The sequence below is a fragment of the Telopea speciosissima genome, chromosome 9 (genome assembly GCF_018873765.1).
Source record: "Telopea speciosissima isolate NSW1024214 ecotype Mountain lineage chromosome 9, Tspe_v1, whole genome shotgun sequence".
NCBI classification, from domain to species: Eukaryota; Viridiplantae; Streptophyta; class Magnoliopsida; order Proteales; family Proteaceae; genus Telopea; species Telopea speciosissima.
The window spans coordinates 50,661,448-50,680,101 of NC_057924.1; the positions used below are offsets into that span (position 1 = coordinate 50,661,448).

The 18,654-nt window shown below is 40.0% G+C and overlaps 1 protein-coding gene across 2 annotated transcripts in view; it reads right to left on the reverse strand.

The window, feature by feature from the left end:
* LOC122640497 (solanesyl diphosphate synthase 3, chloroplastic/mitochondrial-like) overlaps nt 1-18,654 on the reverse strand; it is a 68,944-nt gene that overhangs the window by 39,493 nt on the left and 10,797 nt on the right. The window contains exons 3-5 of one of the 2 annotated variants that reach the window (XM_043833712.1): nt 11,142-11,222; nt 10,965-11,036; nt 9,001-9,132 (exon numbers count right to left, since the gene is read on the reverse strand). In XM_043833712.1, coding sequence (XP_043689647.1) covers nt 9,001-9,132; nt 10,965-11,036; nt 11,142-11,222 — 285 coding nt within the window. The remainder of the gene's footprint in view (nt 1-9,000; nt 9,133-10,964; nt 11,037-11,141; nt 11,223-18,654) is intronic. The other variant, XM_043833713.1, reaches the window with a different exon arrangement.

Here is an 18,654-nt window from a genome sequence, read left to right on the forward strand (position 1 = left end):
TAGTTGTTATTTCCTTTTCTAGTTGTTCCTCTTTATTATACTTAGACTTAGACTCTCAGTAGGATTCCTACTAAGAGTTGATAACTTAATATTATATAAGGGGCTGGACCACGATTTAGGGTTATTCCATTCCCAATGTGTTCTAGCCCTCTCTCCCCCTCTTCTCCATCCCCGTCTCCATTGTGTGCACCTTTCTTATAGGTAGATAGGTACTGGTTTACAAGTTCAGTACATTGTCACATGGTATCAGAGCGTTGTTGACTAGTTCTTATTCCATTTCTCCTGGTTTGAAAGTCACTTGAGATCTTTCCTTTCTGGTTTGCAGCAACCTATGCTGCCAAATGTGCTACATGGAACCTTAACTTGAAACTACATGAAAATAAACTAAGGTTTCCCCTACATATATATATATCCCCTTTGCGTAGAGCACCATGGACAATGGATCTACCTTCTTTTGTCACTTGAAGAGTATCATGTGCAGCAACAAGTCAATGGTGGGTTCTCTCATCAGGTTTGAAGTTTCCTCAGATTTTACTGATTTTATACGTCCATTACTCTGTTTTCTGAATTTTTCGGACAGAATTGCTATCTGAAATTATTTCACATCTGTTGAGGCCCCTCCTGATTTAGGTCCTTTGACCTAAGTGTGAGGCTGATCCAAGCCTCTGATATTATTTAATCACAAATCTCCAAGAAGCTGATGAACCCTGTTTTTCTGCATTTTCTGGGCAAAACAGATTCTGAAATCACTTTAGATCTATCCATCAGATCTGGTTAATATCTTTTGGTGTTATTGGAACCTCTGAAAGGCCAACTCGACTTAGGTTTGCTGTCCATCAGACACCTTGATTTTCTGAGATTTGAAATCTCCCATATTCTGGTTCTACAGTTTCAGAATTCCTGTATATCACTGCTGGTTATTATATCTTCATCAAATCACATCATATTGTGGGGTTTTTCTTCTCTATCTACTTGCTATACGCCTATACTTGACCAGATCTGAGGACCTATCAGAAGAGATCTAGTATATTTTTCGGTACCTGTTGTTCTGAACAGAATCTGCCCATCAGTAGCTGCCGCTGGTTATTGTTCAAGGATTGCTATTTAGTAGATAGATAGATAGATATTGTGATTGACTGTTGGTTATTTTATTGGATCTGGTATTCTTCATCTATAATGAGTGATTCAAATCCCCCTCCCACAGACTCGTTCACCATCCAAATGCATCCAATTTTTTAATCTGGGCACAGGCTGTTAACGTGTATATGACTGCCAAGCAGAAAATGGATTAATTGACTAAGCTACCCCTTGCAATGATGGCTACCAAGTATCCGAAATGGATATCAGAGAATGCTACAGTCTTAGTTGGCTGTGGAATAATATGGAGCCTTCTGTGGCTGCCAATGTGATGTTTCATATCACAGCTAAAAGCATCTGAGATGACCTCAAAGAAAGCTACTCTCAGGCAAGGTTTAAAGTATCGGTATTGGGTATCGTATCAAAAAGGTGATTTTGAGAGACATATCATATCGTATTGGAGGGACGCAAGATACACTAAGGATACACATGGAAATGTTTAGGATACATGTGAAATACAGTTTGGAGGCATAAAACACTATAAATAAATAATATGTAAAATATATCATGTATACAAAGGAGAACAAAGTATGACAAGATAAGTGCATTCAATTGATTATGTATAAAGGATGAAGTTTCTTACTTGTACAAAAAAATGTCATTTTCAGTTTGGGGAAGAATTAGGGTTGAGATACTCACCTCATTGCAAAAAAATCTAGTTCGATGCAATCATTCAGGTTGTTTTTCACTAACCTAGTGATCCATTGCAAAAAACGACACTAAAAATCAATATTTGAGCAAAAAATTCAAAGTTTTGATAGAAAACTGTTATTGCGCATACCTGGTTTCAATCCTTGATTGCTGGTTGTTTAATTACCAAATGATGATGAAATCAACTCTGCTAGAGTCGCTTTTGCCAGTAGAAACAAGGAATCAAGTTGATTTTGACAAAACAAAATTGATTACAATGCCTTACAAGAGCTCTTGGTAAGGGTTTTGAGTCATTGATCGAGTTATATAACTTATAAGAAATGTATCATGTGTATCGATAAGTATCAACCATATCAGGTCACGTATCAGCCCTATACAGTTGATACTTTTTTTAGTGTTGGAATATGTAATCCAAAATACCCCCACGGTATTCTAGTCCCTTTGGGGTTAGTTTATTTTTTATGTTATTAAGTGTAAGTCGGCTATGTGGGTTTTAGTCCCACATCGCCTATTTTAGTCTCTTGCAACTTTCCCCTCTATTATAAATAGAGGGGCTTACCTATCAATTAATATAAGAAATTATTCTCTCTTTTCTCTCTTCTCTTCTCTCTCTAAGATTATTGGTTACAGGTCCTAGGTTTTCTACATGGTATCAAAGCTAGGCAACCAGTGACTGATTCTCTCCAAGATTGCCGGTTTGAGAGTCGTTTCAAGGTTCTCCGATTTATGGAGAAACCCTAGTTCATAAAAAACAAAAAAAAAAAGAGAACTAGGGTTTCGTTTCGGTTTCGTATTGGTTTATTCTTCTGGTTGTTTCAGCACCGCAGGCTACATTCTTGGTCTGCATCTGCTGCTACTGCTATCGACATGTTATTGCCGCTGCTATAATTATCAAGTGCTATTATGCCCTTTTTTGCCGCTGGAATCGACTCTAAAGGAGTTGATTGTAGAATATGGTAGAGTGGATGCCCTGCTGCTACTGCGATACCCATCGTTTGAAGCATTTTTTATGGAGTCCCTACGATCAAGCTGCTACCGCCAGATTCAGTTGTAGGTTTTTTCTTCTCCATCTTGCAGGGATTTCCAAACTCGATTTTGTCTTCCAGGTTTCAGATCTGGTTTTTTAAAGAACAGACATCAATTTGCTGAATTGATCTGTTGGAACTCTTGTTTTTTGCTGCATCAAATTTGTTCGAATCTGCTTTCATTGTTCCCTGCCTTGATCCACGATTCTATAAGTCCTTCCCAAGTATCGTTGCTACAATCAACCTCAACGAGGAGATGCTGTTTCAGCCTCTGGTTGTACACCTCTGGCTGCCGCTGCTAGGGTTCTGGTATTTCGTGGTTTGAAGGATGGAGTCGATGGCTGCTACTGATGATCTGCTTCTACCAATTTGATTTTTTCTGAACTAGGGATGATATGCTGATCGAACTCGTCATTGTCGCTGCTGCTGTTGATTTCTGATATTTGTGGAATAAAATTCAGGTTTGCTGGCCATGGTGTTTATTCTGCCGCATGGATTATCGGGCTTCTACTATCGATTTTGGAGTTCTGAAATCGCTGAATATGGTTTGTCGATGGAGTATATGCTGTCTCCTGGAGTCGATTGCTGCTTCGTTTGCTTATCTGGGTATTGATTTGCTGAATCTATTTGCACTTGTAATGCTCCTATCGATGCTGATGTTGCTGCCTGCGATTCAAATTTCGTATTTGATTTGTATCGTTGCATCTGGAGGAGAGTTTTGGAGTTGTGGCTGGGTTTCGTAAGGTTGAAGTCAATGAGCTGTCGCTGCCCCTGGTTCCTCTTCTTCCTTGGTTTCCGCTGCTGTTTGGAGCCTTGAGGTTGAACTGTTGAAGACGATAGGTTCTCCATACTCACGTTTCATTCTCCCCTGTTAACCTATTTGGTATTTAATGCTCCTATTACCCTTCCTTAATTATTACCCATCTTTTCCATGTCTATTTACATATTGCCATTAAGAGTTTGCTCCTTCTAAGTCTGTCCCCCATTTATAAATCTAATTCCCTACATGACCCATTACTTTCTTATTTACCAAGGGACCCTTGCAAAATTCTGGTTATTTACGGAACTGCCATTACCTTTTTAATACATTCTCCTATTTGACTACCCAATTGACCCTTGAAAATTCGGGTTTATTACCAGTTTGCCCTTTGGCTTGGATTGTATTTAAAAGTGGATTTCCACTAAATTACAGTCATGCCATCCTTTTTTCCAACACCGTTCCCTTTCAATAATTCTAATTCCCTTCATATCCCAAAACATACCTTTGGCATATACCCATAACCCCTTTGGAAGTTCATGGTATTTTCTTATTTGCCATTTCTTCTTTTTCCATTACCCATAGCACCTCTTGGAAAAATCTGGAATATTATATTTTTTGCCCTATCTCTTACATCATCTCTGTTATGTCAACATGTACTACACGTGAGGGGGGGATTATGTACAGTACACCTGCAGACATTGCAAAACGCAGAACTTGCAGGAACATTGGTGCAAAACATAGAAGATCAGTGTTTTCCACCATTGCTATTGGGTATCCTTTGTTATTGGGTTGAGTTTGCCGTAAGGGGGAGATTGAAGTATTGAAGAGTATTGAAAATATTTGGTTGTTGCCTATTTGAGGACTTTAAGTTGGGTTGATACAGTTTTTTTCCGCTGCTTGATTCAGTTTGTTTCCGGTGCTTGCTGCTCTAGTTATTTCACTTCAAGATTCTATGTCATTGTGACAATCTGAGATTCATCACTGGATAGCTATTGAAGATCGTTGAAAGCTGCCTTTTTTGGAAGACATTCCAGTCCCGGTTTGCTGATCATGTCTGTCCAAGTTTTGAAGATCTATTTTTCAAGTTCTTGAAGGTTTATTTGGGAGCTGCATTTATATGTCAAACTGGATTCTGCTGCAACTTAGTTTTTTTTCCCATTTTGTTCAAGTTGGGCATTAGTACTTTGTATGCGCCAACTTGAGGAGGAGTGTTAGCATTATTATGGAGTTCCTTTTTTATTTAGTTCAAGCTGGATTTTCCTTCTTCTCTTATTTGTACAATCCAGCTTGAGGGGGAGTGTTGGAATATGTAACCCAGAATACCGTGGGGGTATTCTGGTCCCTTTGGGGTTAGTTTATTTTTTATGTTATTAAGTGTAAGTCGGCTATGTGGGTTTTAGTCCCACATCGCCTATTTTAGTCTCTTGTAACTTTCCCCTCTATTATAAATAGAGGGGCTTACCTATCAATTAATATAAGCAATTATTCTCTCTTTTCTCTCTTCTCTTCTCTCTCTAAGGTTACTGGTTACAGGTCCTAGGTTTTCTACATTTAGGTATTGTATCAGTACCCTAAAAATAAGATACGTATCGATTAGTATCGGAGGATACATTAAGATACTTAAAACCTTGTTCTCAGGATAAGAACATGTCCAGGGTATATGAATTGTATGAAAAGTTCTTCTCCTTCAAGCAGAATGGAAAATATGTTGGTGACTATTATAGACTTATAGTTCTTTGAAAGGCCTGTGGAAAGAACTCAATGTGTACCAGCTTCTCTCTACTAATATTGTTGTTCTTAAATCTCAACATGTTGAGCTCTTAGTTGCCAAATTTTTATCTGGATTAGCCTTTGACCTTCAACTGGTGAAAAGCCAAATTCTTGCCGGCGAGAAGATACCATCCATGAATGAAGCATTTTGTCGGGTCCAACATATTGTGTCTCCCTTCTTCACCAAATCTGACTCGACCTCTTCTCAAAGTAATTCAGCCCTTGTTCCCAATAGTGGGGGTCATGGTCACATGGCACTGGTTTTTCTGGAAGAGGTCGTAGTTCATGGGGAGGTCGAGGTCGTAGCGGTGGTTGCGGCAAAGGACAGCCACTAGATCAAAGTATGCTTCAGTGTACTAACTAGATGAATCACACTGTTGATACATGTTGGACGACACATGATAAACCTGAGTAGGCTCAACAATTGTCTGCTATGGCTACAACTAGTACATCTGCTCACACCTCTACTGCGGCATCATCCTCGAACACCAATCAGGCTTCTAACAATGGAGGTAGTTAGTTCATTTCTGCATTACGCGATGAACTCAATCAATTACTTCAGCATATTCAATAGACTGTGACATCTGACTCTACATCCAGGGCTACCATCGTTCATTCAAGTACTAGTGCACTTCTTGCCTCTTCTTCTACACCATGGATCAGCCTCTTCTTCACTTAAGAAAGCTAATCACCCTTCTAGAGTCACACTTGTACTCAGGTATCTGCTTTTGGTTGTGTTAATATATCTTCACGTCCTATGTTGCAATATATTCTTCATGTTCCTAACCTTCCTTAAATCTTATTTGTCAGTCCATTGACAAAATCCCTCAATCCTACTACTTATGTTTTTCAGGATCTCCAAACAAGGAAGAAGATTGGTGGAGGGCGTGAGAAGGATGGCCTATACTACTTCGACGGCATCACTCCTACCATTGCTACTATTGCTTCTAGTGTGTCTTCCCCTCTCCAGTGGCATTACCGGTTAGGACATTTTTTCTTCCCAAACTCCAACGCATGGTTCCCAGTTGCAAGCATATCTCTCGACTTGAGTGTGAGGCGTGTGAGCTTGGAAAGCATCATCGTACTTTGTTTCCTTTTGGTGATGTCTCTCGGAGTTCCTCCTTATTTTCTTTAGTTCATACTGATGTTTGGGGTCTGTGTCATGTCAAGAGTAAGTTAGGTTTTTTTACTTTGTTACCTTTGTTGATGATCACTCTCAAATGACTTCGTTATATCTGTTAAAAGCAGAATTTTTGTCTGTTTTTAAGCAATTTTATAATGAAATAAAGACTCAGTTTGGTGTGACTATTAAAGTTTTCCTCTCTGACCATTGCACTTGAGTATACTCAACGAGCAATATCTGGATTTTGTTCTGATCATGACACAATACATCAAACTAGTTTGTCTGTATACTCTTCAACAGAATGGTGTCGTTGAGAGGAAAAACCGGCATTTGCTGGAAGTTACTCAATCTCTCATGTTTCATGTGTGTTCCCAAATTTTATTGAAGTGATGTTTAGACAGCCTGCTATTTGATTAATCTCATGTCGTCTGCTGTCTTGGACAATCTATCCCCCTTTTCTATGATTTTCCCAAAATCGTATTTGTTTAGTTTACCTGGCTATACGTGTTTTGTTCAAGACCTTTGCCTTGGTCTTGATAAATTGTCTCTAACTTGCTACCAAGTGTGTGTTTCTCAGGTATGCTCACACTCAAAAGGGTCATCCGTGTTATAATCATGTTATGTGACAGAACTTTGTCAGTGTTGATGTTACTTTTTTTGAAACTACACCATATTTTTCTGTTGAGTCATACATTTGATGTTGATTTACCTAGTGCTCCACCTATTCCTATACCCATTCCTCTTACTGACTCCACCACCACTACTACTACCTCCCCACCTAAGCGATTGCAGGTATACAAGCGTTGGTCCAAGTCAACTCCAACAGTTCCATCTGATCCTCTGATACCTCTCTGTACTTCATCAGAACCTGTGTCTGGGGATTCTACCTCCATTGACTTGTGTCACTCTTTGTAAAGGTATGAGAACTTGCACACAAAAATCTAATATTGTCCATCCTATTTCAAAATTTGTTTCAGTTTCTCACCTTCCACCTTTACTTCATACTTCTACTTTGTCTTTGTCATTGTATTTGTGCCTACTAAGTGCCAGGATACATTGTTACGTCCTGGTTGGATGACTGCCATGGATAAGAGATGGATGCCTTGTTAGATCGTAAGTCGTGGTCTCTTATTGACTTACCCCAGAGAAGGAACTTGTGTGGTGTCTTTGGGCGTACACTGTCAAGTATTTACCAGATAGTTCTGTTGAGCGACTAAAAGCTCGCTTGGTTGCAAAAGAGTGTACTTAGACGTATGGGGTTGATTATTTTAAGCCCTTCTCTCCAGTAGCTCGTCTTAATTATGTCCGTGTTTTGATCTCCTTGGTTATTAACCTTGATTGGTCTTCCTTTCAACTAGTTATCAAAAATGGTTTATTTATGGTTCTCTAGAGGAGGTTTATATGGACCAACCTCTTGGGTATGTTTCTCAAGGGGAGAATGCATCAAATGTTTGTCGGCTTCATAAGCCTATTTACAGGTTGAAACAGTCCCCTTGTACTTGGTTTGGAAAATTCGGAAAGGTTGTTGGTAGTTATGGGTTCACGCAACGCTTCTCTGATCATTCAGTATTTGTTCGTCAACATGGGTCCAGGTGGTTATCCTGGTTGGGTATGTAGATGATATCATTATTTCTGGTAATGACTCTTCTAGGATTGAGGACGTCAAGGCGTACTTGCATCGACATTTTCAAATGAAAGATTTGGGAATGCTTAAATATTTCTTGGGTATTGAATAATTTGTCTCAAAGGAAGTATGTGTTGGATTTCTATCCGAGACTGGGATGTTAGGTTCCAAGACTGTGGATATACCTATGGATCCTCATCCGAAGCTTGGAGCGTGTGATGACAAAGAGTTCGTGGATAAACATCAGTATAGGCGACTTGTTGGAAGCATTATTTATCTAAACGTTACTCGACCTGATATTTCATTTGCTGTGGGTGTGATTAGTTAGTTCATAGAAACTCTTAAACAAGCCCACTGGGAGGCTGCTCGGCGTATTTTGAGGTATCTCCAGGTGCCTTGGTCGCCTAGGCGGGCAGCACCTTTTTGGTGTCACCTTGCTTCTAGGCTCCCCCTCCAACACCTTGGTTGCCTAGACGCTTTGACAACTAAGGTTCTAGCCCTCTCTCTGTCTTCTCCATCTCCATCGTGTGCACCTTTCTCTTCTTCTTCCTCTTCCTCTTTCTTTCTTATTGGTACTGGTTTACAAGTTCAGTGCATGCAACTTTTAGATGATGTCAATGAGCTGATGAATAGCTACATTTTTTATACACACTAAAGCTTGTAAATGTCCAATGAATCATTTTGTGACCATGTGATATATCCCATTTAATGGGTGTCCATAAATTGGACAATTCAGAACTACACGCTAATCAACCTCTAGCTGAATTACATTGATGGGGGCTGAGGCTAGCCGTGCAATGTATAATGGGGACACCAACCCAATTAATATATCCTCGTCAAGGATAAATGAAGCAGAGGATACAGAAAAAACATGTGACCAGAAAACAGAAAATAATTCCGAAGCACTTACATGTATCATCTCAGTTATCTCAGCGACACACTGTTGTCTTTTACGAAGTTCATCTGATAAGGTATCAATAACACCATCTGAAGCTGATCTTGGAATGGCCATATTCAGTGCCGTTGCCATCAATAATAGAACCTGCATAAATCGTCCGTCTTTAATTCATACAAGCGAAAAGGACAAGATACTCACATAAGATCTAAAAGACATAAGTGGAAATGTCTGACGCTGTAAGAAATGTTATCCTCATTTCCAAATTCTAGAGAGAAAATTTGTTCCGACTTTTCTTTCTATAGATGAAAATTGTTGACCTGCACTGCTCAATCTGGACATTTGATTAGATGGCACTAACTCGTAACCGGACTCATGCAGTCATCCTCTAAATTTCTTACACTAGCCATTCGATCGCATATATGGACCCTATTATGGACAATGAAGACTCTTTAAGCAGTGTACAATGTTCAAAATTACCGAAATATTTTGGTTTTACAAGAAAACCCGAGATGGAATGACTAACATATAAGGTGCAATGGTGCCAAAATATCGCTGAAAACATTTCAGCTTTGGCAGGGACGAAATGGCCTAAAAACTGCAATTTTGAACCTTGGCTGTGTACAGGGAACCTTTCTTTATTGTGCAAGGGACTTGTTCAGTCAAAATCATGGGCTTGACAGGAAAAATAATACACAAGAAAAACAATATAATCCCAAGCATAGCAAGAAAAACTGAAGTGATAAGAAGTAAACCAGGATTGCATCACTGGAAAGAACACTACTGATACGGGGTCCCACACTGAGTCACTCATAGCCAAATCATTCCCAATAGAATTGCTATGTCGAGGCTGGCACATGCACAACATTTTCCTGCCCCTTCCCAATTATCTACTGTTACTCACAAGGTGGGAACATCTCAAAGGGCCACACAGTCAATGTCTAGATCTAAGCCTCCTTCAACAACCAATTGAAAAAAAAAAAATTCAGAAAGAAACGGAAATTTTATTTTCTAGCGATTATGAGTTCACCACCAAATTTTGCCAGAATGAGAATGCTTTATGATGGTCAAGATCAAGATCATATACACCACGGAAATGTGTGAAAATCTGATTTTCAAAGCATCCTATTATCTATTCCTATTACATCCAAAAATAATACTCGCTGCCAGTACTCTATAATTTCTGTCAATACAGGTACTCTCTCACATATGAAGTACTCAAGACCGTTTGTACTTATCCAATCAATTTCTGCACTCCCCCAGGAATTTATTTTTCTATTTATTCATCAGTATTCTCAAGTTAACTCCAGTAAAAGGTCCACACAAGCAGATAGGTCCACAAACAATTTACATGAAATCAGAAGATTATCAATCAATCTATGCACTATCAGCTTCACAACAGTAAATGATGTGTAATTTCTGCACTCCTTAGGTGCACATGCAAAATAGGTCACTTTATATTGAATGGCTTTCCTCTACTACCCAATAAGATACACACACCAAAAGCAAACAGAAGAAGAAAAAGGAAAAACTGAAATTATAAACAGCTAGCTATGCTAAAGCCAAGGTATCTGGATCGAGTGCCAACCTCTTTCTTCAAGATTCTTTTTTCATTTACCTTCTATTAACCTCAATAAGTTGACCCCCTCCCCCAAAAAAATCCGTGTTTCCTATTGGTAATTCTTTCTTTCCACGAAAGAATGTCAAAACCAAGTATTATTGTCTTATTTATCTTCTTTCTCCTTTTTTTTTTTTTCTGGATAGATCTTCTTTATTAAGACAGAGAAAGAACAAGAACACCACCTCAGAAAACTATCGGCATTTACAGATTACTAGGTATTCGGTTGGGAGATAAGACATACCAGCCACTATAACATATATTGTAAATCCTACTAAAAAGGGACTACCACAGGAAACAAGAAAATCCAAAAACCCCCCCAGACAGGAAATGGTTGGCCAAATTAATTATTAGCTCTTACCGCGGGACGGAATCTCTTCCCTTCCACTCCCATTTTAAAGAAGTACTCAGCAGCTGAGGCAAGCTTAGGGACCTGCAAGAAATCAAGTCTCATTTTTAATGACAAAATAACATCAACTTTTTTTCCCATCCAACAGATAGGTCCACAATAAACTTTGCCAAAGGATAGACCCAATACCTCTGCGACCACCATTTCCCGCAACCTATTAGCAAGAATCGACAGTTCATCTGCAACAAGGGAAAATGGATCCATCTGTTCCTGGAATACACCAAATCATTATCTAAATAATGTAGATAAATGGCGCGGCAAGAAAGGTTATAGATCGTAATGATACCAATATGAACCAATAGGAGCAAACAGTAGAAATCTCACACTAGATTACAATTGCAACTCAAGTACTCAACTGTAACCCCAGGGCTGAAAGCACCCTATTCAGCTTGTGACTCAAAATCAATAAGGCATAGTTGTCAAGGTATCGCCTACGCCTAGGTGGCATCTAGGTGTTCAGGCTCTTCTGGAGGGGCAAGCCGTGCAGTCACTTTACTGCACGCGTGAAAGATGACCTCCTGGTCACCTGGACATCGCCTTGGATGCCTTGGCCTGCTTTGTGTTGATCTTTTATATTATAATCTTATTAAAGATTTAATTGTTTGATTCTATATTTACCTTTTTTATTCACTTGTGTACAGGATTATCATACACATTGCTACATGGAATCATAGATTATAGAAGAAGAAAACTGTTGAGATCTGTGGGATTAGTATCTTATCACTTTACATTAGGGTTTTATATTATTTTCCCTTTTCCCTTTTGACCCTCTTGGGTGTTAAGATCCGTGGGATTAGTATCTTATCACTTTACATTAGGGTTTATATTATTTTCCCTTTTCCTTTTTTACCCTCTTGGGTTGTAATCTCATTATAAATAAAGAGGACCTCTGTCATTAATGACAAGTCACATTATTCCCCAACTCTAATTCCGAACATGGTATCAAAGCCCAAAACTCTAGGAATTTTTTTTTGGTTTTCGCATCGCTCTCTTCCCACCAGTTCCTTTGGAGGTTTAGCCTCCTCGTCTCATGGTAGACGACTCCCACACCATGCACCATTAATTTTTTTCTTCCGCCGGCCTTACCCCTCGACTGTGTTTTTTCAGTGCAGCCGCCTCATCTCGTCCGCCGCAACTCCATGTCGCCACTCCACTCCGCCGGCCCTCCCTCTTGCCGGCGCTGCCACCATTCACCACCGCCGTGACCCTCAGGTCACCACACCACTTCCGCCGGCCCTGTCTCTCACCGGCATTGCCACCGCTCGCCACCGCCGTGACCCGCAGGTCACCGTGCCACTTTCGCTGGCCCTCTCTCTTGTCAGCACGGCCACCGCTCGCCACCGCAGTGACCCACAGGTCACCGTGCCACTTCTGCTGGCCCTCTCTTTTGTCCATGCTGCCATCGCCGTAACCCGCAGGTCACCGCGCCTCTTCCGCAGGCCCCCTTTGTCGTTGGTGATGCTTCCACTTGCCGTCTCCTTTCCCGTGGTTTGTTCTGGTGACTCTTCTCTCTGGATCCCATGTCTACTAAAGATGAGAGTGTCATCTCTCCTGGCACAGTAGTGGAGAGTCAACCAGCTCATACCCAAGGATTTAAGTCTCAGTCCGTATCGTATCGTCTCGGCCAATACGTCTCGGTATCGGTCGTGGTCGATACGATACAGGCCGAGACGTATCTTTTTTTTTTTTAAATGTAAATGTCTCGACTGTATCGAGACGTATCGACCGAGACGTACCGATACGATACGATACGATCGATACGTATCGATACAGCCGAGAGTTTTTTAAAAAAATTATTTTATTATATTTAAAAAACGATATGTATCGAGTCGTCTCGATATGTATCGATATGTATCGATATGTATCGACCGATACATACCGATACATATCGAGACGACTCGATACGTCTCGGTATGTATCGTTAACTTAAAAAACACATGGCCATTTCATCATTTTCACCCAAAACTCGATTTCTAGCAGTCCAAGCGGAAAAAAGGTCTTCCCAGCTTTGAGAAACCCTTCCAAAAACACATTTAAACTTGCTTTTTGGGTAAGATTTCTTGAGGGCTTTCAATTCTTTGCCAAAAACGAACTTAGAGGAGCTGAAATCACATCATTTGGTGGATCTAACAGCCTACATTCGAATTCAAAAGCTGTTCTTGAAGGGTTAGGTAAGTTTTTTGAAAAAAACTTGAATCTTTTCCTTTAATCTTTGATTATTGGTATGTTTTTTGGTATGAATCAAAGAGAATATGTTAAACAAACATAGAAATTGCATTCTTTGTATGCATTTACAAAGATTTGGTTTCAAATCCATGTTTCTTTGACCATTTTTACCCAAAACCGAAAATTCCTTCTTTAAAATGAAAAATTTTTTTTTTTTCTTCTTAACTTTAAAACAAATGGTAATGTTTATAAGATATGGAGTACATTATGTATAGATGTATGACATCCCAAGAAGATTATACATTTACCCTAAAATCTGTATTTATTTTTTTTTTTTTTTGGGGTATTTTCTGAATTTATAAAATACTTAAAAAAATATAAAAAATCTGATTTTTCCATCTATACTCTTTCATTATAGTTTGATAAAATGTATAATTGGCTGAAATAGAATCAAAGACTTAGATTCATATATGTAGTACATTATGTCATTTTATTTAATTATTTAAGAAATTAAATAATGTGTAACTAGTTGTAGAAAATATAAAAATGTTTAAATATTGTTTATGGCAACTTTGCTAGGTAGTAAATAAAAGAAGATGATGCAATGCATGACATGCATCATAATGTGTGTCTATACTTGTACAGTTGTATAAATAATAAATTATTGATGTGTGGATTTGAATATTGTTTAATATATATCTTATACAGTTATCTACTTTTGTTTGGTATTTAGGACGATGCCGCGACCACAAGACATTGGGTGGTCTTATTGTACCAAAATAAACAATAATAGATTGCATACACAGTGCAACTTCTGTGACACCCAACATCTTGGAGGTGGGGTAACTCGGCAAAAAGAGCACATGGCAGGAGGATATGGAAATGTTTCCAAGAGTACACAGTGCCCTGCAGAGTTAAGCAGGGCAATGCAAAAACACCTTAGAGATTCCAAAAAAAAATCCAAGCAAGCACATGATGATGTTGATGCATTGGTGAAAAATTTGATGGAAGATTTTGAAGATTATGAAGGATTGGATATGGAAGCAGAGGAGGACCCAGAGTTGGCATTAGCGATGAAACAATCAAGACATGAAGCAAAAGAGCAACAATGGAGAGCTGAGCAATTGATTAGAAGTCAATCAACTCGACCCAGCCAGGGCCCTGTAGATATTGGTGTTGGCTCCTCTTGTCGTCCATCTCTAAGTAAGGGTAAGCAGCCTGTTGGCCTTAGTAGAGCAACCAGTGTGAAGGGGATGTTTGACCGGTTTACAAAGAGTGGTAAGGGTAAGAGAAAGAAGAGCCCAGATATCAGAGACATGGATCCTAATGTCTATAGAGCAAGGGATGCTAGCCAACAGAGGATTGAAGAAAGCTTTCAACCCAAAACACTTAGTAAAAAGATAGGCAGAGCAATCTCCAGATGGTTCCACAGTTCTATGATTCCACCACATAAGGCCAAAAATCCCCACTTCAAGGCCATGGTAAAGGAGATTCAGCGGTGTGGGAAAAATGTTAAGCCACCCACACCTCATGAGATTGTTGGGCCTTACTTGGATAATATTGTCCAAGAGGTGCATGAGTATGTAGAGAGGTTCAAGGAGAAGTGGCCACTATATGGAGTGACCATCATGTGCGATGGATGGAGTGGACCAACAAGATTATCCATCATCAATTTTCTTATCTACTGTGATGGAAGGACGATCTTCCACAAGTCGGTCAATGCATCTAGTGAAATCAAAGATGCCAACTACTTGTACAAGTTAATGGATGAAGTTGTGGAGGACATAGGAGAAGAAAATGTTGTCCAAGTAGTAACTGACAATGCAGCAAATTTCAAGAAAGCTGGTCAGTTGCTTATGTTAAAGAGGCAACATTTATTTTGGACACCATGTGCAGCTCATTGCATAGATTTGATGTTTAAGGACATAGGAGAATTGCCCAAGGTCCAAAAGTTGGTTGGTAATGCAAGGAAAATCACCAACTTTATTTACAACCATAGTTGGGTTTTGGCATTGATGAGGAGTTATACACAAGGGGATTTAGTGAGGCCTGCAACAAGAAGATTTGCAACAAATTACATTGCAATTGATAGCCTCATTTCCCGAAAGCATGGGCTGCTACAGATGTTCACCTCTACTGAGTGGTTGACTAGCAATTATGCAAGGTCTGAAATTGGGAGATTTGTTCAAGATCTTGTTACCTCCTCAAATTTTTGGGCTGCAATGGGCCGACTTTATAATGTTATGATGCCACTCTTTTGTCTACTTCGAGAGGTTGATGGGGATAAAGAGCAGACCATGGGTAAGATGGTAGATGCCATGGGATGTGTGAAGAGAAAAATACATGAGAATAATCCAACATCAAACAAGAAGTATTTGAAGATTATATCCGATCGATGGGAAAATATGTTGGTTCAAGATGTTCATTGGGCAGGTAATCTTATAAGTATATGACTTTGGTTTCATTTTAAACACTTAGTAGTTAGTAAGTTACTATTTATTTATTTATTATTAGAATTTCTAGGTTTCTAACCATCCATTACAAACCATGTGCAGCATATTATTTGAATCCGGATATCCAATACTCCAATGATATAGGGTGTAGACCGGATCTATTGCGTGCCCTAAGGAATGTTGTGAACAGAATGGAGCCAGATGTAGCGAAGGCCACACTTGCCATGGATGAGGTTAGAACTAAATTAGTTGTATAAATGATTGAAACCAAGAATAGAGTGATTGGTGGAAGTGGAACTAATATATATATTTTTTTAATAACCTCTCTAGGCTAAGTATTTTCGGAGGCCACTCGTGGTTTTTTGATAGAATGGCTATCCATGCTAGGAGCACACAACGCCTGAGTAAGTTAGGTTTACCTAATTTATTATATCATTTAAAATTTGTTTTAAGGTTTTGTCTTTTAATATTTCATTTATTATTGTGCGGTGATTGGTGGCTCAATTATGGGGTACTAGTGCTCCACACTTAACCCGAATTGCAATTCGAGTATTATCCCTGACGGCTTCCTCTAGTGGCTGCGAACGTAACTGGAGTACATTCGGGTTGATACACACCAAACCCCGGAATCATCTCAGTTATTCAAAGTTGGAGAAGCTAGTGTATGTCCATTACAACATGAAGCTGAAGCTTAAATATTTAGAGCTGGAAAGAGAAGGAGATGATGTAGATGTCAACCCAATCGACATCAACCACCTACTTGACGATGAAGATCCAGTTAGAGCATGGATAGAAGATACCGATAAGGTATTGGTGATGGATCAATTAAGTGAGGATCGCCAGACAACCAAACCTGATCCAGTGATAGAGAGCATCATTCAGCAGATGGATGAGGATGCAACACAGCCACCATCACAAGATCCTTGTCCTAATGTTGAAGAAAATGAAAGTAGCTCTGAAGAAGGTTTAGTCAGGAGGACGAGGTCAGGTCATCCGTATGGAGGAACTCAACAACATGTTGATGATGAGGATGAAGACGACGATGGTGATGGTGATGGTGATGGTGGTGGTGGTTCTGTTGCTGCTGCTGCTGCTGCTGCTGATGATGATAATGATGATGATGATGATGACGATGATGATGATGGTAGTGGTGGTGGTGGTGGTGGTGGCCATGGTGCTGGAGGTAGTGGTGGTGCTGGAGGTAGTGGTGGTGGCCATGAGGCTTCACAACATCGTGCTGGGGTTCAGTTCACATGTGAGGCAGGATACACACATACTACCCAAGATATAGATCTTGGTGCTGAGCCTGCTGGCCATAAGACTTACTCGCGAAAGCCGCATAAGGGCAAGTCTGCCAAGCGCTCCCACAATCCATATGATAGTGATGTGCTTATGAGTGGCATGGAGTCACTTAGCATTAGTTCTGATTATCTTCTGGTGCTTCATCAGGCCATGGGCATTATGCATCAGGTTCTTCTTCAGGCTATGGACATGGGGCTTCTGTAGGGTATGGAAGTTATGGATACGGAGAGAATCAAGCACAAGCACAACCTAGTGCTGTCGTGACATTAGCCACTCCAGAGCAGTACACACGATTCTACTATGAGTGGGAGAGTCACTACCATCAGTATTTTGACTGGGCTCAGTATTGTGCTTATGTTCGGACAGTACACAACATCATCCTAGTCGCTCTTATTGTTAAAGACCCTTACAGACATGACTTTGATCCACCCCGACATTCTTCATGGCAATAGAGTGACTCTATATGTAAAGAATTTCATCATTTAATCTTTTATAACAATTTCAAAGTGTTGCACTTGTCTGGTTATTGATTATTCACAATTCTTAGTATATATGCATGATATATGACACAAATTGCTTGTTTATATTGTTTTTTGTGTCCAAAAGTGTATTTTCATGTGTATTTTGATCATTTTCATGCATTTCTGCACCGATCGATACGTATCTCCGATACGATACGATACGATACGTCTCTTAAAATCGCCTGACCGATACGATACCCGATACCGAGACTTAAATCCTTGCTCATACCCATGGGAACTCTAATGTACTCCAACCTGGCCCCATCAAGCTAAATGGCCATAATTACCTCATATGGTCACGCACCTGTCTTCTCACTTTTTGTGGCCACAACATGCAGGCCTTGTTACTGGAGACACTCCCAAGCCTACAGACCCAACTGCTGCGACTACATGGTCCTCTAATGATACCTTGATGATGTCCTTCCTCATTAATTCCATGGAAGCATTTGTGAGTCCCAATTTTGTTCTCTTCAATTTAGCTAAGGAATTATGGGATGCGGTTCGCCAGACCTATTCTCAAGTAGGGAATTACGCCCAGATATATGAGATTCGCTGTCAAGTTCACATTACTACTCAAACGGAGCTATCTCTCACTACCCTAACTTCTCTCTGGCAGCAACTGGACTTCTATCACCCTATTCCCATGGTTCACCCTGATGATGCTGGTACTTTCACAAGGAAAGGGAGATGGAAAGGGTATATGATTTTTTGACAGGCCTCAATCTTAAGTACAATCAAGTTCGAGTGCAAATCTTAAAGAGTGGTACATTCCCTTCTCTCCTTCAGACTTACAATTTGGTCCAATCTGAAGAACATCGTCAGACGGATATGATGCCCACTACTGTTCCTGTCTGGTCGATGTGTTACTCACCACCCCACCTGCACCTCTTCCCGCAGATTCCTCAAAGGTTCCTACACCAGCACGGGAACTGATGAAGTGTGATTATTATGGCCACTCCCGTCACACACGGGAAACCTGTTGGAAGCTCCATGGGCGTCCCAAGGGTGGACTCAACCCTAAACCAGACAGCACTCGTTCCCAGGCCAATCTTTCTGATGCTTCAGATGCTATCCTTGCTCCTGTTGCCACGGCTCCTTTGTCTCTGGATCAAATGGCTGCCATCCAAAAATTGGTGAAACAATTGACTACTAGATCTTCTCATTCTCTCGTTTCCAACCTTGCCCAGTCAGGTAATTTTC